At 33.5% G+C, this 27,426-nt stretch overlaps 2 protein-coding genes across 2 annotated transcripts; both read right to left on the bottom strand.

Moving 5' to 3' along the window:
• Positions 1–10: 10 nt before the first annotated feature.
• LOC145239098 (uncharacterized) lies at positions 11–16,062 on the bottom strand. The gene is made up of 42 exons (XM_080102381.1): positions 16,008–16,062; positions 15,636–15,857; positions 15,507–15,578; positions 14,787–14,954; positions 13,661–13,933; positions 13,348–13,453; positions 13,085–13,275; positions 12,687–12,798; positions 12,291–12,484; positions 12,114–12,228; positions 11,867–12,051; positions 11,648–11,759; positions 10,836–11,032; positions 10,553–10,664; positions 10,301–10,494; positions 10,054–10,168; positions 9,526–9,710; positions 9,267–9,378; positions 8,966–9,162; positions 8,454–8,741; positions 7,927–8,118; positions 7,665–7,790; positions 7,386–7,606; positions 7,094–7,258; positions 6,733–6,943; positions 6,574–6,667; positions 5,498–5,571; positions 5,179–5,291; positions 4,919–5,015; positions 4,782–4,855; positions 4,450–4,584; positions 3,881–4,024; positions 3,509–3,657; positions 3,231–3,366; positions 2,867–2,970; positions 2,656–2,759; positions 2,274–2,317; positions 2,079–2,198; positions 1,600–1,725; positions 1,304–1,443; positions 944–1,079; positions 11–623 (listed from the first exon to the last, which is right to left on the bottom strand). Exons 1-42 carry the CDS (start codon positions 16,060–16,062, stop codon positions 549–551), a joined length of 5,985 nt encoding a protein of 1,994 aa, XP_079958507.1. The 3' UTR covers positions 11–548.
• A 636-nt stretch (positions 16,063–16,698) lies between these two features.
• LOC145239097 (uncharacterized) lies at positions 16,699–27,325 on the bottom strand. Its single transcript, XM_080102380.1, has 30 exons — positions 27,164–27,325; positions 26,970–27,081; positions 25,109–25,308; positions 24,926–25,037; positions 24,674–24,867; positions 24,426–24,540; positions 24,024–24,205; positions 23,779–23,890; positions 23,486–23,682; positions 23,030–23,317; positions 22,718–22,909; positions 22,462–22,587; positions 22,181–22,401; positions 21,716–21,883; positions 21,462–21,651; positions 21,287–21,379; positions 21,008–21,141; positions 20,852–20,936; positions 20,721–20,794; positions 20,384–20,521; positions 20,007–20,260; positions 19,752–19,887; positions 19,570–19,673; positions 19,308–19,414; positions 19,155–19,222; positions 18,873–18,992; positions 18,474–18,617; positions 18,276–18,415; positions 18,006–18,141; positions 16,699–17,746 (listed from the first exon to the last, which is right to left on the bottom strand). The coding sequence occupies exons 1-30, from the start codon at positions 27,264–27,266 to the stop codon at positions 17,678–17,680; spliced, it is 4,314 nt and encodes a 1,437-aa protein (XP_079958506.1). The 5' UTR covers positions 27,267–27,325; the 3' UTR covers positions 16,699–17,677.
• Positions 27,326–27,426: the final 101 nt, after the last annotated feature.

Below are 27,426 nucleotides of genomic sequence, written 5' to 3'. Positions count from 1 at the left end.
AAATTTGGAACAAAACGTACAATTACGATGACAAATTTGTATTGTGCACAGTGACTTATGTAAGAAAGTAAACAAGATTATGAAGAATGCTCTTGATGAGATGAGAGAGAGATGAGTTTATTTCGCTTGGTGAACAAAGCGACATAATAGCACTAAAACAATCACCAAGTCGGAAATAGCTGCGCAACGTCAAAACGTTATGGAGCGCAAAATAGTAAAGGGCACAATTTGTGGATAATGGTTAAACGTGCCGCAGCTACTTCGTATTAGACCTGTTAACTTGTTGTTTTACACCCAAACGTACATTACGGCGAATGAGGCATTAAGAACGGATAATATGTTATTTAATGATCTATTGAACTTGCAGCCAGCGGCCGAACAAAGGTTTCTACCTGATTAAATAGTATAGCGCAAAAAGCTAAAAAGAAAACGCATTAAGGTCCTTTAAAGTATGTGAAATGACGCAAATGAACCAAGATATATGAAAATGGGAGTGAGAAGAGTTTATAGACTAGCTTTCCCAGTAATAGAATAATGGTGAAAAGTTTTCATGAGAAGTTGGCATATATGGAGCACGACGCAATGTATTCCTTCATACAAAGATAACAATCCTGATAATTCTCCTGCAACAAGAAACAAAATATAAAAGTAACAAACTGAAAGTGGGTAAAAGAAATAATTTCATTTTTGTCCCCTCAACAGACAACATGATCATCTACCATCGCTGTCTCATTAAAGTTAATTAAGCAATATTGATGATTGAAAAGTTAGCTGCAGACAACGCACATTGTTTCAACCTGTCAAATATCATAAGCAAGGCTTCAGCACTTGAGGCTAAAAGCCATTTCTCGGCACATCCAGAGAAATGAAACGCTATTTAGGCTAAAGATTAAGAAACACAGGATTTGCTTTTGCTTGTGTGCGTTTTTGGTTTGTTACTAACAATGTTAATCTGCAGATTAGGGAGAGTGTCTTTTACATCCTTAACAGCTCTGAACACATCGACCTTCTTCTCAACGTTATATCGAGATACGAGATTCCACACGGAGCAGAATACTCCACTCCTGGTTAGCTCGTTCCTGAACAGATGAGTTAATTAAAGATTTAAGTTTTAATGTACGGACTGTATTATGTCAGAACGATTTTGGTGAGCATTTAAACGTTTAATTAGTTGTAATCAAGTTGCATGCAATAAACATTAGGTAATTTATTAAGGGAAAATCCAAAACAATGGCTGAACCGGTCCGTAGTTCAAAAAGGATGCCAGACACTCAGCTTTGGCGAAGTTTCCTGTCGAACTGACCTGTCAAACAGCATTATATCTCGAACTCTTTCTTCACTTCTCATCGAGTTAATTAACTGAAACAAATCAACGAGCTGTTTTGCATCAATCAGGGTGTGGTTATCGTTCCATGGCGTAAAAGTCAAACGCTGAACGTCAATCTGAAAAAAGAAGCAAAACAGTCAGAAAGACTACACAAAAGTTTCTGACATTTAAACCGAACCCAAACCCAACAAACAAATGAACTCTTTTATTTTTTTTTTATTATAAATACCTATAAAACCAAGTTTGGAAATTTAAACAGCGCATTTGCTTACAGTTTCATCATTGTACACAGTTTCAATGGAGTAGTTCTTTCTCTCTGCCGAATCCAAAGTCAAGGTGACCGCAATGTTTCCAAACGAGGCTGCAGCGTTTAACTCACTTGGCCATGCGCTTGCGTCCTGTAAACAGATTGTTTATTCATTAATTTAGGCCTACAGGATTTTTTGTTTGGAAAACCCTTCACTACTTTACATCAGCATTCTGTGATTTTAAATTTGCAAAATGGAGTTTACTCTATTTCCAAAATGCACCCCAGTGTCCCCCAAGATGCGTCGTTTTGTGATTGTAAAAAGTAAAGAGTATTGGCAAGAATAATTTATACATTTACCTTTTCTACACCAATATCTAAAAAGACTCGAAAATGAACACGCTTAGCAGTCCGACAGGCAAGATAATATAAAGCCTAGAGTAAATTTTATGTATTTTTGTAAAGTTGCGTTGCCACTACAGGGATAACAGAACACCCAATTACCTCGGGTTCATCCAAAGTCACGATTACAGCAGGCTTTCTCTCAGCCACAAGTTTCCAAAAGTTTTCAGCTTGATCTGGTGTTTCCCTGCAAACTATGATCTTGTCTTGCCGGTTGTAACCCTGTGTTTAAATGGTTCTTGAAAGTTTGATTTACGTTTACGTAATTAAGGTTTCTGGTTTTCATTTATTTCATACCTCTACGGTGAAGCCCCATTGGATGTTAACAGAGGAGACACAGTCTGCAAATACAACAACATACGTTATCATTTACTGTAAACAAGTATCCATGTAATCAGCCCTGAAGCATTTATGCAAACCAACAACAATGACATGACACGTTTATATGTTATTCACAGTGCGTGAGGTCAATCTGATCTTCCAAGTATTTTAGTGTGGCCAAGTATTGGCTAAAAATCTAGCTTGTGTGCCGTGTACTGTATGGTCGTTATTACAGCGTCAGCCCCGTCAGGTCGTAGTTCCAATCCCATCGTAGCCTAGGCTAGATTTTCTAGCTCGCCTGGAAGACCAACTGAACTACAAATACAACGAATTGCACGTTCTTAAGTTTGTCACTTACATGTGACAATGTTCGTGGTTTCAATAGTTATAGAAAACTTGACCACATTGTTTAAATGACGAAGTTTTCCAAATTCCTGAACGGATTCATTGTTGACAGGAGATCTGCAAAACGTTTAGTTTTCTAGCGTTAAAATATTGCATCAACTATTGCCTCAATTTAACAAAAAAAAAAAACTGTCCCAGTCCCTGTCCGTCCGATATTTACTTACGTTGTAATTTCGTCAACGATTGCATCAAATTGCTCGACAGAATGATCAGTGTTTCCAAATATTGCGATCTCAGCCATCAGTTTGTGCAAAAAAATATATTGTTTCTAAAAACAGGGTTGATTTAGAACAGAGAAAGGGAAAAAAACGTTGGGGAAAACTTATAAACCTCAGAAATAAGTTGGTAATTATTTTCAAGCAATCTAAGATCAAGTTTTAACCCACTGTGTTCAAGCCCCAACTAAGCTATGAAAAACTTTTACGGTTACAAAACTTATTTCAAGCTTTAAAATTAGAGCTATGTGTCCGCGTTTAGGTTAAGAACCTCAGACTATGAGATCATATATCAGTTTAATTTCACACTCACAGCAGTTTGAACCATCTCCATTCTCTGCTGCCTCATGTGGTACACCACATGATAAACGTCAATTTGTTGTATCTTGTTCATTTCATCGATCAAATAGTCGAGTCCGATAAACGTCCCAGTTCTACCTGCTCCAGCACTAAACAACAATCGCTCAAGTTTGGTTTATTTCACATTGCTGAACACGATTTTAAGATATTAAGACCATAAAAATTACATCTCATGCAAAATGTTTTTTGAAATGTTTTATGATAGCTGCAATACAAAGACACTGCACATACCTGCAGTGTACAACTATCGGCGACGTTATTTTGTCCTCGTCAATCCTGTTCCGAACTTCCGCGCAAAGTCGCATCAGACCACTAGATGTTGCTGGTACGCCATGATCTGGCCATGCCGTGAAATGGAACTGGATGATTTCACGACGTTCCTGTTGTGAGTAAAAAGTTTTATATATTACGGACATTTTAGTTTAAAATCACAGCAAACTGTTGTAGACTGTATGGTAGCAAGACACAAAACCACAACAATGCCCCAAATTGTTCCCAAAATGTAGAGAAACTTTTGCAAACCAGATTATTTCAGTTTATGACGACTTTGCAGAAGAGAGTTTACCAGTTCATAGGAAATCGTTTTAACGTTATTTTTCTCACCGACGTATATTCATCTGTGAGATCCTCGATGCTCAAACTCCTTTTGACGTAAGAACCATACTCCGTGACGTCATTAAAGAACACTTTCATTGTTCCATATTCCTGACTGGATCCTGGTTGTGGCCAATATCGTTCACATTTGTTCTAAAATAAATAAAGTTTTTTTATTCTTCGTGAATTGAACAAATTGATGGTCGAGTGGTTAGCACAAATCTTCATGAAAAAATTCAATGTTTTTTGTACAAAATAACAAATTCTCTATTTGTATTGAAAAACAACAGCTAAAGTGAAACACGAGTTTGTGTATTGTTAGTGGCTTATGTGTTGCAGTTTAAAGGGCATCGTTTAGATTTCCATGCAAGCTATAAGCATCCATTACTTCCTGTATAAATTGCAACTCCTAGCAATCACATGTCGCAGGGAACTAGAAATAGAATCCAATGTCTAATAAAGCACCAGTTATGAGTGAACGATTAAGCGACTAAGAAGCTTGTTTCGTGTTCGAAGTTGCGAGAGGACCTTGTAATTAAAGATGTCATTGCCCTTGGTGGACAAACATAAACCCTTACCTTACCGTTTTCGACCACGTTCGCTAACATAACAATAACTTTGACTTGTGTCTCCCAAACCATCCTCCACAGATCGTTGACAGTGTTCGCAGTTGGTCCCTGAGTGGCGATCCACTTACCACTTTTTCCGTAACCCTGAAATACACATTCGTAATTAGATTTTAAAAAAAAACATTGTGATTTTGCATGCATCTTATCCACGAAGTTCAATTGATTAAAGAAAAAAAAAACTTAAGCCTTGTTGGTAACATTAGTTTTGGACAAAAGTTGCTTGACAAGTGTTACTACTCAGAAATTTTTATTTAAACTGGAACATCACAAAATAAACCTACTTTAATTTCCGATGCATTGATATAACCATTTGCATTTTGACTAGAACTCGGCAAAATCACTCTGTTGTGGTCATCTGAACGGGATTTTAGTTAGTTTTAAGTATTCAAGGCAACTATGATATATTTTGTTGCATTACATGGCAAGATGTTCTTGTATCGATTTTTCTTCGCATTTTCGATGCTTTTTCCTTCACGCGTACCAGAAACAAAATCCTTTGTCACCTCTTTGATTCTCTGCAACGAAAAATGCTTAATCATTTTAAGGTTGTATGCGAGACCAACTAGATTTAAACCTCACTACTGGCAGGTAATCCACTTCATAACAACGAGTGAGCGATCAAACTGCTAATAGAGTATCAGTAGTTGTACTTATACGCTATCTTGGTTCGTTTCTTACGTTAAATTGTAGAGTTAGAGTGGCATGCGATGATTCGAAGCTCTTCGTAAATAAATCTTCCAACTCATCCACCAAAATCGGGTGTTTATCTATTGGTGTTTTTAAAGAGGCTTCTGTAAACAGGTGCAAATTTAACAAAGGTTTTAATTAACGTATAAAACTGCAGCCCACTTTCTAACGAACAACAAAGAACCTTAATTGAAGTTCAATAAACGCAAATCTGCTCATAAGTTTTGTGATATGATAAGCAAAATGATTCAAAAACACGTTTACAGTCTGGTTGTGAAACAAAGAACGGTCATGAGTAAAATGTTCTCACCTTGAACTTTAACAGGAGAATCAATAATCCTGACTTGATTTTGTCTTGCAACATACCAGCTATGAATCCGATGTCTGCAAAATCAGTTTCAAAGAAAACAACCGTGAAACTAATCTAGTGGTTAACAATCAAAAATTAGTGGCCGTAAAAAATAGTTTACTCAATGATGCCTTTCGTATATATCGTGACTTCGCAACCGGACAAATAACTGAGGATTGTAAACCGAAACCTTGTTTCCTGCTTTGTGGGATTTGCAGCACTTAGATTAGGTTATTCTAAAATATGCTACGACTAGCAATGCACTATGAAATTCTTAGGCATGATATAAACGCAATATATGCTTTCAATCAATTTTCCGTAAAATACGCAATTTATTTCAATATTTTTAAGTGGATCCTCTATTTTTCAATATTTCAGTCCAGGAAAATAACCGATTTAAAACTGGAATGGATTGCATTAAACGCGCATTTTATTAAAACATATTCCATAACTTTCACGGCTCTAAACGGTGCATTGGTAGTTACAGTTTGCGTATTTTAGAATGACCTTTTTCGAAATAATATGACAACCAAAACAATTGCGTTATTCCATAACGTCATAAACGCCATTGCCACTTGTAAATGGTGATTGATGCGGTTCGAATTTGTTGCGCCAAACATAAGGGCAAAAATAAATACTTGAAGGAAGCTATGTGTTGCCTGCCTGACAACCTTTACGTCGAATATAGCTAGGCCCACTGCTTTGTATTGTTTATATTTGTCACTTAGCCTACATGTAGATCCACACATGTGTTGTTGTATACAGTTAATATATTAAAGCGGTTTGCTCACAAAGGAAACGGCAGCTCTAATAAAAACGCCTCCTTCCGGAAAATACTAGACTAGGCTTTGCCTCAGAGTTTTAAAATGAAAACAAAACAACCTCTGTATACTTATTGCTGTAAAACAATTAAGCAAATCTTTGAAGATATTGTGAAAAAAAGCTTCATAAACAACGATTTCATAAACGTTAGCTGTTGCTAGTCAGTAATGGTTGGTAATTTAACATTCCATAGTTCAAGCAGTAAACAAATTTACCTTTTGAAAGCCGCTACACCCAGCAATCCAGCAAGCAACAAAACCACAACTATTGCACCAACAATTCCTCCAACCGGCGAACTTTGTTCATTTGCTGCAATAAACAATATGTACCATAAGGTACAGCACACAATAAATGTAATAAACAATCTAATTTACGTTCATCTGTTCCCTGAGTTTCTTTTATTGGTTTATCGCAATGTCCCTTAATATTTAAAACCACGTTGTCACACTCATCTGTGACTGGCTGAAAAGTTGCGTTCGCGTATTCCAGTTCCTCTATTGTGACGTTATACGTCAGTGACGTACCAGGCTCCAAATTGATTTGCGACGTCGTGGTAACGTTTTCACCATATTTTGTCAAATTTATCTAAAAAAGAAACAAACTTACAAACTAAACTGTGCGACACTATTATTTTTGTTTTGTAAAATCAACTTATCTTAAAACACTTGACCCAATTTGTTCTTTGCATTTGCAAGTAAAATTGTGTAAATGTTTTAAATAGGAATATTTATTTACCTTGACCACTTTCATCATGTTTACCGCTGATTGAGACATTGTTATTTTGATGTTGCAACTCCCAGAAACCAATTTCATCTCAGACTTTATGTTTGAAAATAGACTAACAGTCTTTACTGTTTTGCTTTCAAGTATGATTTGTGAGTGGTTTGGAAACATTCTCACCTAAAAACAAAAGATACTGTAATATAAACATTGCAAATTTCTATCTTCACACATGCATCAATCCCCTGCTAATCACTGAAGTCTGACAGGATTCAGATAAAATTCCTAAAAAAAAAAAAAAACTTACCGAAACCATATAGTTTGTATCATTTGGAAGTTTGTCAATGGTTGTTTCATATTCAAAGTTTGTTGTTGATGTTTGTGTGAAAGTCTTGCTAATATTGACCAATGTTTTTGAATCAACAAGAGATATTGTGTAATTAAATGTTCCATTGTACTTTGATTGATCTTTCCATTTCACAACAACCTTGTTGTCATAACAATTGCTTGTGTCAAGAATTTCAACACCTACAATTCATTGAATTTGATACTAACAAGACTTGAAAACACACACAATATAGCATACCTGAAAATAAACATATTGATGGATAACTTTCATCACAATCTGTTTTATTAATTTCACTTCCAGCAACTATTACACTGCACAACAATGTTTCATTGAACATATCTTGATTATTGTAATTCTCCATGGCTGAAAACAAAAACATAATGAAAAATAGGACCAGAAAATAAGTAAAAACAGTATTAGGTGAAACACAGCCATAAAGAAAATCAAAGCATTATTTTTTTTCACACCCAGTTTGAATTTCACAATAAGTCAAACTCACTTAGGTTTTTTGTACGTTTTACCCAAACTCCATTTTGAAAAAATGTCCAAGAGGTGGTTTTATTATTTAATTTCTGAAGAAATGCTTCTGATGCTAAAGATCCTCCTTTTTCTGTGCACTGCTCAAGGGATTGTGAGTAGTTTCTCTTTGTATTGTAAGCAACATAATACTGGCCGTTCTCCTCTTGTAGATCTAAGTTTTAAAAAATGTAAACCTTCAACCTTTTAATCTGTAAACTCTGTGCAAAAAAATGTAGTCACAATAACTAACGATGTTTGTTTTTTGAAAAAAGGTTATTACAGTTTTACAAGCACTCTTGGTATGGTTAGGTAAGTTTAAGGTAGAGTGGCTTAGCACATTTTATTAATACATATATACTGTCACCTATCTTAATACTGTTAATATATTGCCTATTTAATAACAAACATATTAAGTAAAATCAAAATATATCCTCTTCAGGAAAGGGGACCTATATAATTGTCCAACAAGAGCATAAACACAAAATGCCACCCTTGGTAGGTACTTACCAGTATTAAACTGAATGAGTTTTGACTTTGATTTTCCAACTGAATTTGTTGCCCAGCACTCAACTGTAGAGTTCCCACCAAAAATAAACGAGTTTTTGAGCAGTAGTTTTGATACAAGTTGATCTCCATTACTAATAGATGATATATGTGCAGGAGATTTTGCATTTAAAGTTTGGCCATTGATTCTCCAGTGTCCAGTGGGTAAAGGTTTTCCAATAAATGTGCAACTGAATGTCTGTGACTGACTGAAATCACTAGGTTGGGTAAAACTCCTGTAAATTGGTCCAACTGCCAAAGATACAGTAAGAACATTGCAATTTTGTAAGCACATGTCTATCATATCATTGTATTTTTTAATTTTCAAAAAAAGTACAACTAAAAAACAATGCAATTTTCAAAATAGGAAGTAAAATGCTTGCTACACATACAGTATTTGTAAGTCCAAAAGCATGTAAGAATTCACTGAGGATTATTTTGTAAGTTCGAATAGTTATTGAGTATTGAGTATTTACCATCAACCTGCAGAGCACTTTGAACTGTTTTCAAGGTTCCATTTTCCACAGTATTACTTGCATGGCAAATGTATTTACCAATATCAACAAGTGTTGCAGACCCTATAGTCAGTGTGGACAGAGTTTGATATGGAAAAGGCTGGGAAATTGTTTGGTAAATATTTTCTGTGTTGTTTAAAGAAATATTCGACAAGTTCCTGTGAAGGATAAAAGGCTTAATGAATTGTGTTGTAATGAACCATATTAGATAAAGCAATAACAAACAACAAAATCTACCCTGCACAACTATAAAATACACCACCTTGTCCAGTATACTTGTGGTGTTGGGAAACCAAATGAGGTGCAATTGATGTCTTTACTCTTTCCATCTTCAATTGTGGCTTGGCTGTTGCTAAGCGATATATTGACTGCAACTGTGAAATGTTATGTCATTAGAGGTCTTGAAAAAAGAGTAAAATTCATTCAAGGGGTTTGGATAATGAAATACTGTAATAAGTCGACCAAGTCTTATAAAAAAATATTGATACATGGGGTTCTCTTTGAGGAATTTAAGTATTTACCTTCAACCTCTAATGTTTTGTTTACTTCCGTTCCAGGAAGATTATATGCAACACATGTATATTGGCCAGTTTGGGAAATACTTGAATATGTCAGAGTGAGTAGAGATGTTGTTTTGTAAAGTCCTTCCTTGATGATGGCCTGATAAACAGGCGATGATGTTATGTTATCAATTTTGTTTCCATTCCTAGACAATGCATTATTATTAAATTTAGCTAAATATAAAATCATCTGCAGCTAAAGTAACAGCATTGCTTTTCAATAATTGCATAGCATTTAGGTATTGCTTTGTTTATAGCGGAGGTACACAACCTGCTGCCAGTTTTAATTTGAACCAAAAACAAGCAGGTAATTGACAACTGTCAAAATAAGATCTGTGATGGGGCTCTCATGGCAAAAACGTGCTCTATAGCATTATGTGATTTACTTTTAAATACAAGTTAGAAAATATAAAGTATTGACTTGTTAGTTTATCATAATAATAAACTTATATTTCAAGGTTTTTCATGTAATAAACAGTAATCATGTACCTGAACCATATAACTGTAGGAGAAGGAAAGCCATAAGAAACACATTCAACCGATAATGTTTCATGTATATTTGTCAACAAAATGCTTTGATGAGAAATAGAAATGTTCGCAACAACTAGAATGCAAAAGAACATTGCATCAGCATTTTTGTAAAGCATAAAGATAAGTTTTTTTAACTTTTAAAATTGCTTTGTAGAAAAGATGTGTTGAATGTCTAATATCTCTTTTATGCAACATTTCTACCCACCTTGCATTTGTACATCAATTTGTTTGGCTGGACCAGCTTTTGTCTTAACAGCTTCACATTTGTAAACCCCTGCTTCACTTATATGTTGAAGGGTGAAATATAAAGTCCAAACTATTTTGTTTTTAGTGTATGAATTAAGAGTCCGTTCACGGTATATATTGTAACTTGAATTTTTGGTAACTTGAGCTTCATTTCTACACACAGTTTGATCCATTTAAAACAGAAAAATGCACTAAGCCTTCAAACACTTACCTTGACCATGTTGTCGGAGGTCTAGGGTAACCAGAAGATGTGCAAGTAAATATATGTTGAACTCCAAATGTCACAACTTTGGAAGTGGGTAAAGCAGTTAGATGTGAATTGACTAGGATATGAAAAATATGGCTTCTTTGTATAATTACTTTTAAAACACATGTACAATGCAAGATGGTTGTATTTATGTTACAACATTTTCATTTTTGTTCATGTCTCCTAGCACACTTTATAATTTACATACCCAATATAAAAATCCAACCCTGAATTTTAATTGTCTTACCCAGAACTTCAACAACGGAAGAATTCGCAGACCCAGAAACATCACTTGCAACTTCACATGTATATTTGCCAGCTTCACCATAATCATCAAGTGTTACATAAAGTTTTCGCCTGACTCTATTTAGTACTGCTGTTGTTTCTTGAGATGATTGATAAATGTTGTTGTTGTCATTGGTTGCTGTCACATTGTTGTTTCCCCTGCATACATCACACACATTTGTTCTAAAACGAATCATTTTAACTAAAAAAATGCAACATGTACATATGGATTAGACCAGGGGCTACTAAACTATGGCCAGTGTGCTGTTTACGCTATTCTGACAATACTTGATTAATTCAATAAAATCAGTGACACATATTGTCTCATTTGATTGTTACACACTAAGGTATGAACACTTGAACATTATTTTGTTCTGTGATGGAATAAACAATCACTACTAGGTGGCAGAGACACATAATGCTCTAACTTTTCACTTTGAAGACCGTTATTGAGAAAACTGCATTGGGGCTTGCAGGCCTTACCTACAAAGAGTAAAGTGCTATTGCATAATAAAACAATGCAATAAGCATTTTTGTTAACTTTAACCACAATGACCAAGTGGTCAAAGCATTAACTTTGTCTTACAACAATTTACTCAGCAGCTTTTGATTCCCCGAGTAAATAAAAGAGTGTGGCATTGTTCTAACAGCAGCATATCTAAATAGTTAAACAAAAACTTAAGACAAAAAAATCAAATTACCAATGACCATGTAGACTTGCAACAAGTGAGGCAGCTTACACAATCTGGCCAACAAAACAAAAAAGAATCTTACTTCTTCCATGTAATTTGAGGTATTGGAAATCCGTATGAAATGCAAGTAAAAATTTGTTGAACTCCAAATTTAACAATTTCTGCATCTGGGGATGTTGAGACATTGGCAGCCACTGGTTAAAAAAATTTATGTTGATGTTGTTGGGATTTGTAAACAAGTCTGGCAATACAGACTGACTGACTGACTGATTTTATTGAGAAATCATTTATTTTATCACACCTTGAACTTGCATATTTCGCGTTAGGTAAACTCCATCATCATTAGCACTTGGAACTTCACATGAATATTCCCCTGCCTCACTGATGTGTTCAAGTGTAATAGAAAGGTTACGGACAATTTTATCTCCCAAGGTGTTTTCAGCTGTTTGATAAATATTTTCACCTGATGTGAGCAAACTTCCATTCCTAGCAAACACACACACAAAAAAGATTTAACCTGATTTATTTACATTCAAACCAAGTAATACTTTTTCCATTGAACTGTTGAACTGGCTGACATGATTTTGTGACCATATGAAGCACAAGTGAACATCACTTTGTCCCCGAACGCAAAAACATGTGAAGCAGGTGATATAGTGATTGCTGAAAAACAAACGAACAAATCCCTAAGTTGGAAAACTATGTGGTTTACCTGCCACACTCACCTTGAGCTTGTATATCTAATGTTTTAGCAGGTCCAGCAATGTTACTTCCAACTTCACATGTGTATTTTCCAGCTTCACTATAATCTTGAAGTGTGGCATAAAGTTTTCGAACTGCTTTGTTTTGTGAATCTGTGTCAGTTTGAGAAGATTGATAAATGTTTTCATTTGTTGATGAATTTACTGAATCCCCATTTCTGAAAAAGATGTTCAAACACACCGTGTATCAACCGTTGCCAGAAATCAAACATTTACAAGAATCTTTGATACCATGTTTGAAAAAGTATCATAAGGATATTCCTGAGAAAAGCAAAGTAAATAAAACAGTATGCATTGTAATCAATCAATCAATCAATACCATTTTGACAGAACACCTTAACTGCATTTTGTGTTTCTTACCTTTTCCAGGTAATAGTAAGTATTGGGAAACCATACGAAGTGCAAGTAAATATTTGTTGGACTCCGATTGTCATTACCTCTGTGCTTGGAGATGTATTAATGTTGGCAGCAACTAAAAAAAAGAATTTATTGCAATATATTTTTTTGCCACTCCATTTAAAAATAAAGCACTAATGTTAAAACAAATATAATGTAATAAAAAAAGAGTGTTTGCTGCAGACAGTGCACAGTGCATTGACCTACAAGGTCCCATCAGTCCAGCTGATCAAAAACAGTGTGCACTATCTGCAGCTTATCATTTATCGGCTCGATGTTTTACATGAGTATTTGATTCTTCAGTAACTGGACAAATATTTACAAAAGAAAGCTGTTGTTATGTAGCATTATACTGTACACACCATATACAGTAACTGCCTTGTCGATATTTCCACCACCATTCCAGTTTGTAGGTTTGCAAACATATTGTCCACCTTCACCAGCCTGTATCCCTGGTTGGATGTAAAGAGTGGATACACCAGTGGAACTATTGACATTGGTTGAACTTTGATACACATTGCTCGAACTTAATGTTGAAACTTGCACAGAGTTTCTGTGAAATAATTAGCAGGGGTTGGAAGTGGTTAGAAAATGAAAGGTTTGTTGTGTTTTTTAAGTTTGTTACCTAAACCATCTGGCTGTTGGACGTGAATAACTATTTATTGTGCAAGATACTGATTGTCTCTGGGTAGAAGATGCAACAATAGACTTTGATGTAAGAGTAGATTTAACTGCAAAATATAGATAAGCACACTTTAAATTTGTTACCCTTTCTATACTCTTCACACCTACATCGCTTATGTTAGGTGATCCAAAAACTTTAAAACCAAGTGGGAATGTAATAAAATTTAAACCACAAGGCAACAACTACTAGACTTAAACTGTACTAAAACTGTATTTTTCCACAGAAATGTTTTGACATTTAAACCAAATCTTACCTTGTTTAACCTGGCTGGTGACACTTAGTGAACAAGATGGAACTGTGAAACCTACAACATTCACAGTAATTGTTGAGTCTGCTGCAGGCATGGTGAGTGGAAGAGTTGAACTATAGTTTGTTGTTGATGTTCCAAGTGAAGTTGTCACTCCATTAAAAGTGTATGAAATATCCAGTGGTTGTGTAGATTGGCGTAACATTGAAATCACTACATTAAATGTTTGACCAGCTACAACACTGTACTCCAATTGGTCAAGTAAGAGTTTTCTAGTTTCTGAAACAAACAGGTCTTGGAAGACTAAACATAGATATGCTGATCACTTAAAACTAAATCTTTACCATCCTAATTTAGTAAGCAATGGATTGAAATGTTTTGACATTTTTACATAAAGAGCAAAACAAAAATATTAGTGAATGGGTATTTTAAATATTGTGTAATCATACGACACTGGGGTGCAGAGATGTGCAAGTGATACTATGAAGACAGATAAAACAAAATAGACCAATATTATGCCTAAAACTGCGGCCAAAATAGTTTTCTATAGTAAGATGTATTACTGTAATAATCGCATGTTCATTTTATTGCATTTTAGCATTGCAAGACTAAACACAGATCTGCCGATCAGCAAAAAGTTAACTGTTTACCATCCTAATCTAATAAAACAATGGCTTTAGATGTGAAACTCTTTTTATGAATAGGGATTTTAAATGTTGTGTAATCAAACAACGTTGTAGTGGTAAAATTGAAGGTGATACTACAAAAGATAGGAGTTAAAATCAAATAAACCTTATTATGAATAAACTTGTGGTCAAAACAGTTTTGTATTGTAAGAATTATCACTAAAATTATCACATATTAGGCATATTGATATTTCAGCATTTTAGTATGGCTAGTGCAGAAAACAGCATTGTTGTATTGTTAAAATTTAATACATACAATTCCAAATAAACTAAGGCTATTGAAGTTTCAAAGTTAATAGGCCAGATTTAAGGATGCTTTTTATTTTCATTTAACTTAGGTTAAAACGATTTGTTGTCAACAGAAACAAAATGTTAACGCTGTACACTTAAAGCCCAAATGTAATTTTTTTTTTAAAGCTTATGCTCACTTTTATACAATATTTTACCCGAATAGGAACAAATGTAGTAACGTTCCAAAGTACATTGTGCACTGTACCATGTCCAAACATAGTTTGAGCTAGGCTTCATTCCATGAAACATCATACAGTTTCCATTATCACTGGGTTGATTAGATCCCCATGCATTATACCCAATGTGGGTCCATGATGATGAACCTGGTGCAGGCAAATGAAAACAAATACAACTAAAGTGTTGACCTCAATAATGTTTAGCACAAATGCATTGAAATTTACTTTACACAACAATTTTTTTATTCTATTTATTTATTTTTTAAGCTAATATTTTAGCAATTACAATCCTTGATGAAAAGAATTGTACTGCCACCAAAACTGTTTTAGGAAATTGATGTGATTAAAAAAAAACAAATATTTCCACCTTGTTAAAAATTAACAAAAAAAATATTATTTCAAGTTGATGAAAACATTAAGTCATTTAGTATTTAAGATATACATATATATATTTCCCTTTCTAGCATCATCAGTATCTAAATGCAAGTGTAGACACATAATGTTGGCAAAAATGTGTGCAAAAAACATTTAACGGTTCATGAAAGTTCATGAATCTTTTACCAAGCAACAGTTGGGAGATTCTTGTGTGAGATACGCATTACAAAAAATGTCATAACAAGTATAAAGAAGTTTAAATAATTGTAAACACTCACAAAACACACATAACTTTTCTGGTATTTAACTAAAAATAAATCTCACTCTTTGTGGAATAAACTGTCTCATTGGGCCATTGATATGTATTTCCCACTCTGCGTCCTCCAGTATAAACAACTGTGACGAAATAGTAAAATTTATTTAAAGCAAAAGTAACAACATTTTGGTGCTTACGAATTTCTGATCCAGACCATCCACTATATTCATTAGCTTGTTTAACAAGTTGATCTTGTGTTTGTTGATCAGGAATGCTTGTAAGTTCTCCACCACCATCTTGACAAGCAGTTCGAGCATCAGCATAGTTTATTTGTGTTCCAAACAGTCGAAAATATCGACCCTGACATGTGACTCCATCTAAATAGAATAAACATTGTGATGAAAACAATTTGTTTCCACCTGTATGTGCCCAAGAAAAGATAAAATTGTGCTGCTATAGTAGTTTACTTTCATAGTGAATAAAACAGTCTAACTTTAGATAAAAACGCTTTTAGTAACTATTTTGATAAAGTTTTCTGGAATTCAAGTTTGTTTTGGACATTTACTTACCACAGATTACTACATTGCAGATAACCAAAAAACAAACTATGATGTCCAAATACATTTGGCATCAACAGTTTATAAAATGTAGCAACATCTATCACTGTGTGTGTTAAATGCTCTCACATACTGTGTACTGAATATATTTTCATCTTTCCTGAGCTTATATCAACACAACATACCTGTTGCTGTTTATGGGTCTGCATGCCCACATAAGGAAACTCTTACAAGGTGTAAACATTGTGTTGCAGGATATACATGAAATGTTTCAGCCTTTTACATAACAAATTTAACCTACAACTTAACACTGCACTGCAACAATACTAAATAAAGAAGTATATTGGGGGTTTTGAAATTCTACAATATGTCACAACAAATTATGCCACATCTAAAACTGTCCAAAACTAAGTTGAAAGGGATTATTTACATGATAAATTCTATTTCAATAAAATTATGGTAATTAAAAGTTTAATACCGTGTTTAACCACCCATCATTTTTAAACGGTCCAACTAAGCTAATAAATTTTAGGCAATGTATAAAACTTTAAAATTGTACATTCAAAGTGCAGGTACTTTCTTGTGCACCAACTTTTATCTTGGAAAACAGTTCTGTAGAAAGAATTTCCTATGAATCTGTATGCCCCAAAATGCTAGATTTCATGCTTGTCACCATTTTTAATCCTGAAATAACAATATACGGTTCATTGGATCCAATATTTACTCAAGATTTATGTTCGCTTTATTGCTTCTGCAGGCATAAACGCATGGGTCCCACACATGCATGAAGTTGTCAATAAGGTAGAAGGTGCCATTGGGACATAAACAGATCAACATACTGCTCAAATAAATTTACTACAATATACACAAACTGTTAAAAATGCATAGAATTTATTCGCAGTTTTAGGTGTTTCACAGATTAACTGTTGCAAAGTAGAGTTTGATGAAAGCAATTTGACATTACAACCAGCATTGTTCAGCTTCAGTTATAATTTATAAAAAACTTTCTGTTTGTAATGACTAGTAGAATAACAAACTTTTAAAAGTTTCTTTTGACAGAGTATCTACTGGTGATACATATTTATGACTACATATCAATCATACATGAAAGATATTGACTTAGTCACTTGCCTTTCTCTAAGCAAGAAACTTTAGCTGCATTGTTTTAACCAGGTGAAATCTATGGAGTTAAAATAAATAGTCACCAACCCCAAGTAAAAAAATCCAACAAAATATGATTCAATTAACTAAAACTGGCAGCTTCACAGCTGATTCATTGTGAGTATAATAGAGAAAATGAGGAGAACAAAGAAAGAGAACAAAATATGTGCCCTTTAGGAAAAGCATTAGGTAAAAAGAATAGTCATGTGTAAAATGATATTATGGTAAGATTCGCATTTTATGTATTTATCAATTGCAAATTACTATATCTAAACCACAAAATATGCTATGTGCTTAAAGTATTCCAGTAGTTTGGTGACAATAACTTTTCTGCTTTTCTTCTTTTAGTCATTTTTGAATTACATCACATACTTGTTGCTAGAAATGTATCGATTAGTAAATATATTTGGGAGTTTTTAGTGTTTTTAAAGATAAATATAAGTACAGTAAAAAGCTATTAGGCAAAAAACAAGCAAACATCAATACAATCATCTGCATACAATCCATCTTGATGGAACTGTTTAATTCATGTAAACAGAAAATGATTCAACCATTTTGTTCATCATCAAGTAGCAAGCCTTGTATGTCTCCTAAAAAACACAGAAAACATTATATATTCCATCGCTTTCCAGTATTTTGGTTAAATTTTTAATTTCTGTTTCACAATAATGGGTTTGTTTACTGTATAGTCAGGTTTATTTTAGCGTACAGTCTTTTTTACTTTCTTCACTAGACAAAGTATTCTTTACTACCTATTTAGTTGCTAAAATCTATTGTCTGCAAGTTTAGAAGCAATTCAAACATTATATTTTTTCTTTGAACAGCTATAAACAAAAAACATGCCTATACCAGATCAAGAGTAACAAGGTGGAGAGACTCCTTCACATCTTTCATTGTCCTGAATACATCGATTTTTTTGTCAACTTGAAACCGTGAGAAGAGATTCGACAAACAACAAAACATTGCAGCCCTAGTCAATCCATTGCTGAAAAACAAACAGAAAATAAAGTTAGCCTGAATTATTGAACTATAAAATATACCAAGACAATCCATTGCTAAAAACAAACAAACAATAAAGCTAACCTGAATTATGCGAAGCTCACTCAAACAAAAACTTACTTGGAACAAACCAAGACATTTCCTTCAGTTTCTTCACTTCTTACTGATTTGATAAATGATAAAAACTCCATGAACCCAGAAACATCAGATGAAGAATCATCATTATTCCAAGAGTCATAACAGATCAGTTTTGTGTACATCTGTAAAACACAAATTTTAAGTTTTTTTTCATAAATTTAAGTTTAAATTTTCCATTACTTTGTTTCTGTTCCCTGTGCTCTCCACATAAAAACTTTCCATTCCATATTGTCCAGGTTGAGAAACAGTTTTACTCACAAGTGTTACACAAACATTCCCAAACTGTTTTGTAGTGTTTTGGTTGCTAGGTAACAGACCAGAATTCTTGAATGCAATTATTGTTAGTGCAAGAAATACCTTTTTGCAAATCAAACATAGATCATAGTACCCCAGGCCTATTAAAGGCAATATACCGCAAATAATAAGCATTTTCTGCCTCGGGAGAGCGGCTGATTTGATATGACACCTTTATTAGGCCAGCCGAACTATGATTTATCAATAAGTATGCCTTGATCACTGGCCAGCATCAGTGCTTCTGGTCCCAGTATGAATATATGAATATTCATCATGCATATATACCTTTAAGTTGTTCAGCATTATAATCAATTCAGCACTTTGGTTCAAAATTAAATTCCAAAAATCTTGGAACTGTCCAGAAATTTCACTGCAGACTAGAACATCATTCTTACTTCGATAACCCTGAAAGTTACATTATCAATTTCTAACGATCGAATAAAATACTTAAAAACACCCACAACACAAACTGCACAAATAAAAATATTTTATAGCATAATATTCCTACAATAGTTTTATAAACCACATAAAATGTCATGACACTTGTGTCCTAACAAAATATTTTACCGGTACTTTGTAGGCTTTAGTGGTCGTTTCCGTAAAATTGTCATAAATGTGGGAGTTGAAAGCTTCATCTGAAATTTCAAATTATAAAGATGAAAATATATGAACTGACACTTTTCAGCAAAAAGAATTGCAAAGATGACAAAAAAAGCTTACAAGCAACAGTTTGTGGAGATTCAATTGTCACACTGGCAACTGTTGGTTCATCCAAAGTTTGTTGCAGTAAATTAAATTGGGTTGTGACCAAGTTGGCTGTAGGATGTCTATAAAATAACTTTAAAGTGCTTATTGATAATATGAAATACAGTAGGCTGTGGTAAACGGAGACAGCAGAGTAATGTATACACCAAAGAAAGATAAATTATTTTTTATTTTTTGTGCATGCACTTTTCAGTAAAAATGTTGCGTTGGGACAAACCTGCTTAAACTGTCAACCACGGATTTGAATTGTTGCAAATCAAAATCAGTTTCACCAAACATTGCCAGTTCTGTCATGACTTTGTACAAGAAAATGTATTGCTCCTAGAAATAAAAATTGTACAAAACAAAACTAATGACAACTAAACAAACAACACCTTACATTGGGTCAATATTTTTCACCTCAGTTTGTACTTTTCCTACTCCCTGCTGCCTCATGTGGTACATAACTTGATAAACATCAACTTCTTCAGTTTTGTTCATTTCATTGATCAAATAATCAAGTGCAATAAAAGTTCCAGTTTTACCAGATTCAGGTCTGTAGTGTGAAAACACAAAAACCCATCAGACTGTGCACTGATTAACACTTTGCCTGCCACAAAGCCTGTACATGTCAATTCAAAACTGATATTGACAAAAATTTTAAAAATATCTTACATTTCAAGATATAAAAAGAATGACTTAAACATTTCTGCATTTAAAACATAATGTGAAAAACACACCCAAAGAGTTAAATGCGGTTGCAGATTAAGCAAGCTTTCACTTACAGATGAATATTGTCCACTTGCATCTTCCACACCAAACTTCCTTGTGATGTAACAACCATGATTAGTGACATCATCAAGTCTTACAATGATTGTTTCATACTCTTTTACACAACCAATATTGGGCCAATATTCCACACACTGATTCTGTAATCATGAAATTGAGTGTCTAGATTTGCTCCAGTGCAAAACATTTAAAAACCATTCCAAGCAAGTTTCTTTTGAATTTTTTTTAAATCAGTCGTAATTTAAATTATTCAAAATGTGAACCTTTCCATGATTATCCATGTGGTCCAACATGATGATAACTTTGGGATTTTGATTCCAAACCATTCTCCAAAATTGTCCCATAGTTTTGTTGGTTGGACTTTCAGTGGTAATCCATTTATCTAAAACCTGGAGGCTTGCCTAACAAATTTTGGGTATTAAAAACAGCTTTTTTTCTCTTTATCCTAAAATTTAGTTGTTAAAAATGTTTTGTCAATTAGCAGGGTATCTTTTAACATATTACGAATATTCATATACTAAATAACCCATATTGTTACATATGCATACGATCTGTGTTTAAACAAGACAATGTCTTCTGCTTCAGTTATTTCAGTCTTACCTTTGTGAGTGAGATATTAACATAATCACCAGTTCCACCAACTACTTGAGGCCTGCAGCTTGTGGTTGCTGAACCTTAATAAGAAAGTAAATGTATATTTTGACAGTTCTATATTATTTGTCAATACATACTTGAAACAACTTCATATGGATTTTCATGTGTTTCTTTACAAGTCGTTGAACATTCCTTGACATTGCTGTCACTTTCACAAAGTCTCTACAATGTGCATATTTCATTTCACTTTTAATTTGAAATTGCATTTATTTATTTTTTAGCATTTTACTAACTTCAAATTCCTTCCTTATAAGTTTGTGTCTATCCTTTGAACTCTGAACATAGAATTTCTTAAGATCTTTTGCAGCAATTCTGGTTTTTTCCACTGTTTTAGTTTTCTTTGCTTTGTGTTTGGAGAAATCTTTTTCTTCAGATCATGGAAGAAAGTTTATTCTCAAACCAATTTTGTTTCTGCGAAAAGATGAAAATAATAAACATTTGTCTTTGTATATACCTCTTGTTTTGAAAGAAAATTAGAAATATGGCTAACCTGTAATAATAAACAAGCACACCCAACAATGTTAAAACCACAACAAAACTTCCTAATCCGACAGATATTCCAACAACAGCATTATCACTTTGTTCATTTGCAGGATTTACACTTTCTACAAACAGCATCAAGTCAATCATAAAGCAAATGGGATTTACAGGTCCAATTTTAAAATAAAAGTTTGAGTGCTTGCTTACCTCCACCTTTTGAGCAATTTCCATCAATTTGAAACACAAGTTCCGAGCAATTGAAAGTTTGCAGTTTAAATGATGCATCTATTTTCTCATTATCACCAACTTCTATTTCATATTTGATTAAATTTGATGGTTTGAGGTCAACAGTCACATTTTCCAAGTAGCTATTGTTCCAATATTTTGTGGCATAAACCTGAAAACAGGATAGGACAATAAATATGTCAAAGAATAATTAAAAAAAGCTTTTAAAAACATACTTGTAAATGAGTTATTGCTTCTAACAATGACAGTGGAATGATTATTTGAACTTCACAAGTTAAAGAAGATTGAATCATTTGGCTTGTTACATTCTGGAAAATGGCCGATGTTTTTGCCATAGCATGTGGTACTGCTATTTTCCCACCATACTCAAAGTAAATTTTAATCTGAAATGGTGTTTGGTTATTACAATCAATTCTTACTGAAAAAAATAAATTCCTTTCACAAAAAAAAAAACTCTTCAAATGGTGTAAATTATATTACAACTTAATGTATGGTTTGGCGGAACTACTAAAAATTCCTCAAGCTAAAATTGAACATGTAAATACAAGCAAGGAAAAAGTTATAGTTTTGTTGAACAAGTATAATAAAAAAGATTGTGGCAAAGTTAATAAAAAAGGTGGTAAACTACATGTAATTCATTATAATCACAAATATACAACTAAGTAATCAAGTTCACATACAGATATGTTAAAGTTTGCATCAGTTGGAAGTTTGTCAACAGTTGTTTCATATTCAAAGTTTGGTGTTGGTGCTTGTGTGACAGCCTTGCTGAAATTGACTGATGTATTTGAGTCAACAACAGATATTGTGTAATTAAATGTCCCCTTGTATTTTATTCGATCTTTCCATTTTACAACAACCTTGTTGTCATAACACTTGCTTGTATCAAGAATTTCAACACCTAGAAATGAGATTGCTATTAACAAGAAGACAAACTAAAATAATCCACAACTAAGGATACCTGAAAATAAACATATTGATGGATATGTTTCATCACACTTGGTTTTATTAATTTCTCCTCCAGCAGTTATTACTCTGCACAACAAAGTTTCATTGAGGGATTCTTGATGATTGTAATTCTCCATGGCTAACAAAATAAAAACATCCCTTAAAAAGCGTAAGGGCCAAAAACTTTAAATATACATAAATGAAACACAGCTACCAGGCAAATCAAATTACTCACATTATGATGAAAGTTTATAAAGTTTCAAACTCACTTAGGTTTTCTCTTTCTTTTACCCAAACTCCATTTTGTAAAAACACCCAAGAGTTGTTTTTATTATTTAGTTTGTGAAGAAATGGTTCTGGTGCTAAAGTTCCTCTATTTTCTGTGCACTGCTCAATATATTGTGAATAGTTTCTTTTTGTGTGGTATGCAACATAATACTGGCCAGTCTCCTCTCTAAGATCTAAAAGTAATAATTAACCTAAGTTAAAAAAACACGTATTTGTGAACTTGTAAATCTGTTAACTCACCAAATTTCAACAAGAGTCCACTTAAAACAATTAACCCAAGATAAATTGCTCACCAGTATTAAACTGAATCAGTTTTGATTTGGATTTTCCTATCAAATTTGTTGCCCAGCATTTGATTGTAGAGTTCCCTCCAAATAGAAGCGAGTTTTTGAGCAGCAGTTTTGAGACAAGTTGATCTCCATTACTAATAGATGATATGTGTACAGGGGATTTTTCATTAAAAGTTTGGCCATTGATTCTCCAGTGTCCAGTGGGTAGAAGTTTTCCAACAAATGTGCAAGTGAATGTCTGTGACTGACTGAAAACTCTAGGTTGAGTAAAACTCCTGTAAATTGGTCCAACTGCAAAAAATACAGAAGGAACATGGTAATTTTAGAAGCACATGTACATGTGGAATTTTAAAATAAGAAGTAAAATGCTTGCTACATATACAGTATTTGCAAGTCTAAAAGCATGTAAGAATTCACTAAATTTTATTGTGTAAGTTCTAATAGTTATTGAGTATTTACCATCAACCTGCAGAGCACTTTGAACTGTTTTCAAAGTTCCATTTTTCACAACATTACTTGCATGGCAAATGTATTCACCAAAATCAGAAAGTACAGCAGACCCTATAGTCAGTGTGGACACAGTTTGATATGGAAAAGGCTGGGAAATTGTTTGGTACATATTTTCTGTTTTGTTTAAAGAAATGTTTGACAAACTCCTGTGAAGGATAAAACACTTGTCTGTTATAATGAACCATATTAGATAAGCAATACCTGAAAACAAAATCCGCACTTCACAACTACAAATACATCACCTTGTCCAGTATACTTGTGGTGTTGGGAAACCAAATGAAATGCAACTTATGTCTTTACTTTGCCCATCTTCAATTGCTACTTGGCTATGGCTTAGTGATATATTGACTGCAACTGTGAAATGTTATATAATTAGATGCAAAATTTTGTGTGAAAAAAAAATAAACACCACCACCCAAATGGTTTACAGTTTGAAGACTGTTTGAAAAAATACTTGCCAACTAATGAGTACTGTTTATTATTTTACCTTCAAAATGCATTGTTTTGTTTACTTGCAACCCAGAAAGATTATATGCAACACATGTATATTGACCAGTTTGTGAAATTCTTGTATATGTCACAGTTAGCAGAGATGTTGTATTGTAAAGTCCTCCCTTTGTTGTTTGATACATAGCTGATGATGTCATGTTTCCTATTTTGCTTCTATTCCTACACCACAATACAAAAATAGAAACTACTAATAGCTTTAGCTAAATATAACATCATTTTGTTATGAAAGGAAATGCATTGATTTTCAATAGTTGTATAACTTTCAAGTATTAATTCATTCATAGCATTACATAGCTAACTTGTAAATAAAAGTTGTTAGCCTATCATGACAATAAACTTACATTTCAAGGTTTTTATATAATACACAGTATTCACTTACCTAAACCATGTAACTGTAGAAGAAGGAAAGCCATAAGAAACACATCCAACTGATAGTGTTTCATGTATTTTTGTCAATAAAATACTTTGATCAGAAATAGAAATGTTTGCAGCAACTATAATGCAAACAATATTGCATCAGCATTTTTAGCATAGTTTGTTTGGAAGGTTTCAAACCTTTTTACATTTTTTTGCAGAAAAGTGATAAAAAGTTGTGTGCTTCATTTTTAATGCAACACTTAAACTCACCTTTGACTTGTACATCAATTTGTTTGCCTGGGCCAGCTTTTGTCTTAGAAGCTTCACATTTGTAAACCCCTGCTTCACTTATATGTTGAAGGTTGAAATATAAAGTCCAAACTATTACATTTTCAGTGTATGAAAGATAAGCTCGTTGCTGGTAGATATTGTAGCTTGAATTTTGGCCAACTCGAGTTCCATTTCTAAACATATTTTGATTTTTATGAATCAAAAAATGTGTATAAGTCTTTAAACTTCTACCTTGACCAAAATGATGAAGGTCTAGGGTAGCCATAAGATGTGCAAGTAAATATATGTTGAACTCCAAATGTCACAACTTTTGTAGTAGGTAAAACAGTTAGATTTGAATCAACTGGGATATAAAAAAGAGGAAAAAAGAGAAAACATAAAAATCAAAGTTTTCCAGAATGCAAAACATCCTACCTTGAACTTGTACATCAGATAATTTGGCCAATCCAGCAATGTTACTTGCAACTTCACATGTGTATTTTCCAGCTTCACTATAATCTCCAAGTGTAACATAAAGTTTTCGCACACATTTGTTTAGTAATGCTGTTGTTTCTTGAGATGTTTGATAAACATTACTGGTGTCATTTGTTGACATAATAATTTTGTTTAAGTTCCTAAATACATTAAACAATTGATTCAGTTCTTTTCAACTAAAGAATACATAACACCTATGGATTAGAGCATTTCAAAGTCACCCTTAGCTTATAACTTCTTTACAGTCTGTTAATTACAAGCCTTGGTTATGTGATAACTCATTATAGACTAGAAGGCAGCTTTCACATTTTGCCCTTAAACATACACAACAACCAGTGGGATTCAAATTGTTTGTGAGTGGGTTCTATCACAAAAGTCATATTTTTCAGTCGGTTCTGTTACAAAATGTCCATGGATAGTACCTAGTAATTCTAACCGGTTCGCTGATCTTATAAAATTTCGTGAGATGCTTCTACATATCCAGTGTGAACCGGCTGAATCCAACCATTGACTACAACCTATTTTGAAACACTAATATATTCCCTACACTTATTTTCTATTGGGTCCCATATCAACAACTGCCTTTAACCTCAGTTGTTTCTGCAGGCAGAAACTCTTGGGTCCTAACTCATACAAAGCTGGAAACAATGCATTTTAAGAGATAATCATGAGAATGTTTGTGTTAGTAAAATATAGTGATCACTACTAGACTTAAAAAACCATGCTATATAAAGTACAAACTATGCAAATCTGAAAAAGGGGGTAGTAGTGGCAAAATAGAGTAAAACACAAAAATCGGGGGCTGCGGGGGAAATGTTCGAGCTACAGAGTGAAAAACAACATTCAACATCTATAAATAGCAAATTTTACAAGCTATTCAAATTTTATTCAGTTTAAACATTATGTACCCATTTTAATGGCTAGTGGGTTAACCGATGGGGTCCTACACCCAAACTTGTAAAATATAAAACCATAATGACCCAATTAACAGCCCTGTAAGAATTTGTCTTAATTGGCTAATAATTAGAATTTTGACCACCAGAGGAGTTTTGGGCATCAACTGCTAATGCTTCTGACATCATAAGGTTGTTCACCCCCTAACTGCCATGTGTGACAACATCCACAAACATCTGTTAGATACATCCAGTTGCTTTTCTAACACTGACCGTTACACCACAGAAACATTTTGTTTGTGGTGCCTGACAACGTAGGGGGGTAGTGAGGTAAATGTTGGGGCTGCAGGTTTGCACACAACAACTGACACATATTAATGGTATTTTATACAAGCTACCAAATTTCAGCCAAATCCGACAATGTTTAAAAACTCATGCATTTTATGGGGTTAGCTGGGTAAATACTGTTTTTTTAGGACAAACAAAGTGGATGCACATCTACCGAACTATATCTTCCATATGTAAAGGTTCCTTTAAATGCATTAAACTTTTCATAGCAAAACAAGTTGGACAACTTTGGGAAGAAAAAAACAAGAAATGAAATAACAGCAAAAAAACGAGTAAAATCAATATGTTTCAAGGAATTTGACCCATAATAAAATCTCCACCTTCTGCGTATTTTTCTAAACCTTAAATTTTTACACCTGTCAACCATTCAAAAATATACAGCACATAGCATTGCGGACATATTTATCTCACTAACTTGTTTGCAAAAAAATGCAAAAAAAGTTATGGTGGCATTATGTTCAATAGAATCTAAACAGAAAAGTTAGATCTAAAACCCATGCAAAAAATTAAATGACCTTAAAGAGTAAACTTGTAAACACAAAGAACAAAGTAAAACATACTTTTTCCATTTTATTTGAGGTATTGGAAATCCATAAGAAGTACAAGTAAAAATTTGTTGAATTCCAAACGTAACAACTTTTGTGTTTGGGAAAGTTGAAATATTTGCAGAAACTGTCGAAATATGAAATCAATTCATAATTAATAACAATTCCTAAAAAAATTGTTTGCACTTTTGTTTGCAAAGCAATCATACCTTGAACCCGAACTTCAGCAGCCAGGTTGGTTTCGCTTATAGCTTCACATTTGTATTCTCCAGCCTCAGTAATACTTTTAAGTGTGACATAAAGTTTTCTCATAACTTGGTCTTCTATCACTTCTTGCAACGATTGATAAATATTGTCAGCAGATGTTAAACTTACTTCCCTTCCATTCCTTACAATCAAAACATTCAAGTAAGTACTTTTTTGATTTAATACATAAATAATTAAAAAACATTTTGTATACCTTTTCCATGTT

Source organism: Phallusia mammillata, chromosome 7 (assembly GCF_965637545.1).
Source record: "Phallusia mammillata chromosome 7, kaPhaMamm4.hap1.1, whole genome shotgun sequence".
NCBI classification, from domain to species: Eukaryota; Metazoa; Chordata; class Ascidiacea; order Phlebobranchia; family Ascidiidae; genus Phallusia; species Phallusia mammillata.
The sequence above is the reverse complement of the archived record's forward strand: the minus strand, read 5'-3'. Positions and strand labels throughout refer to the sequence as shown.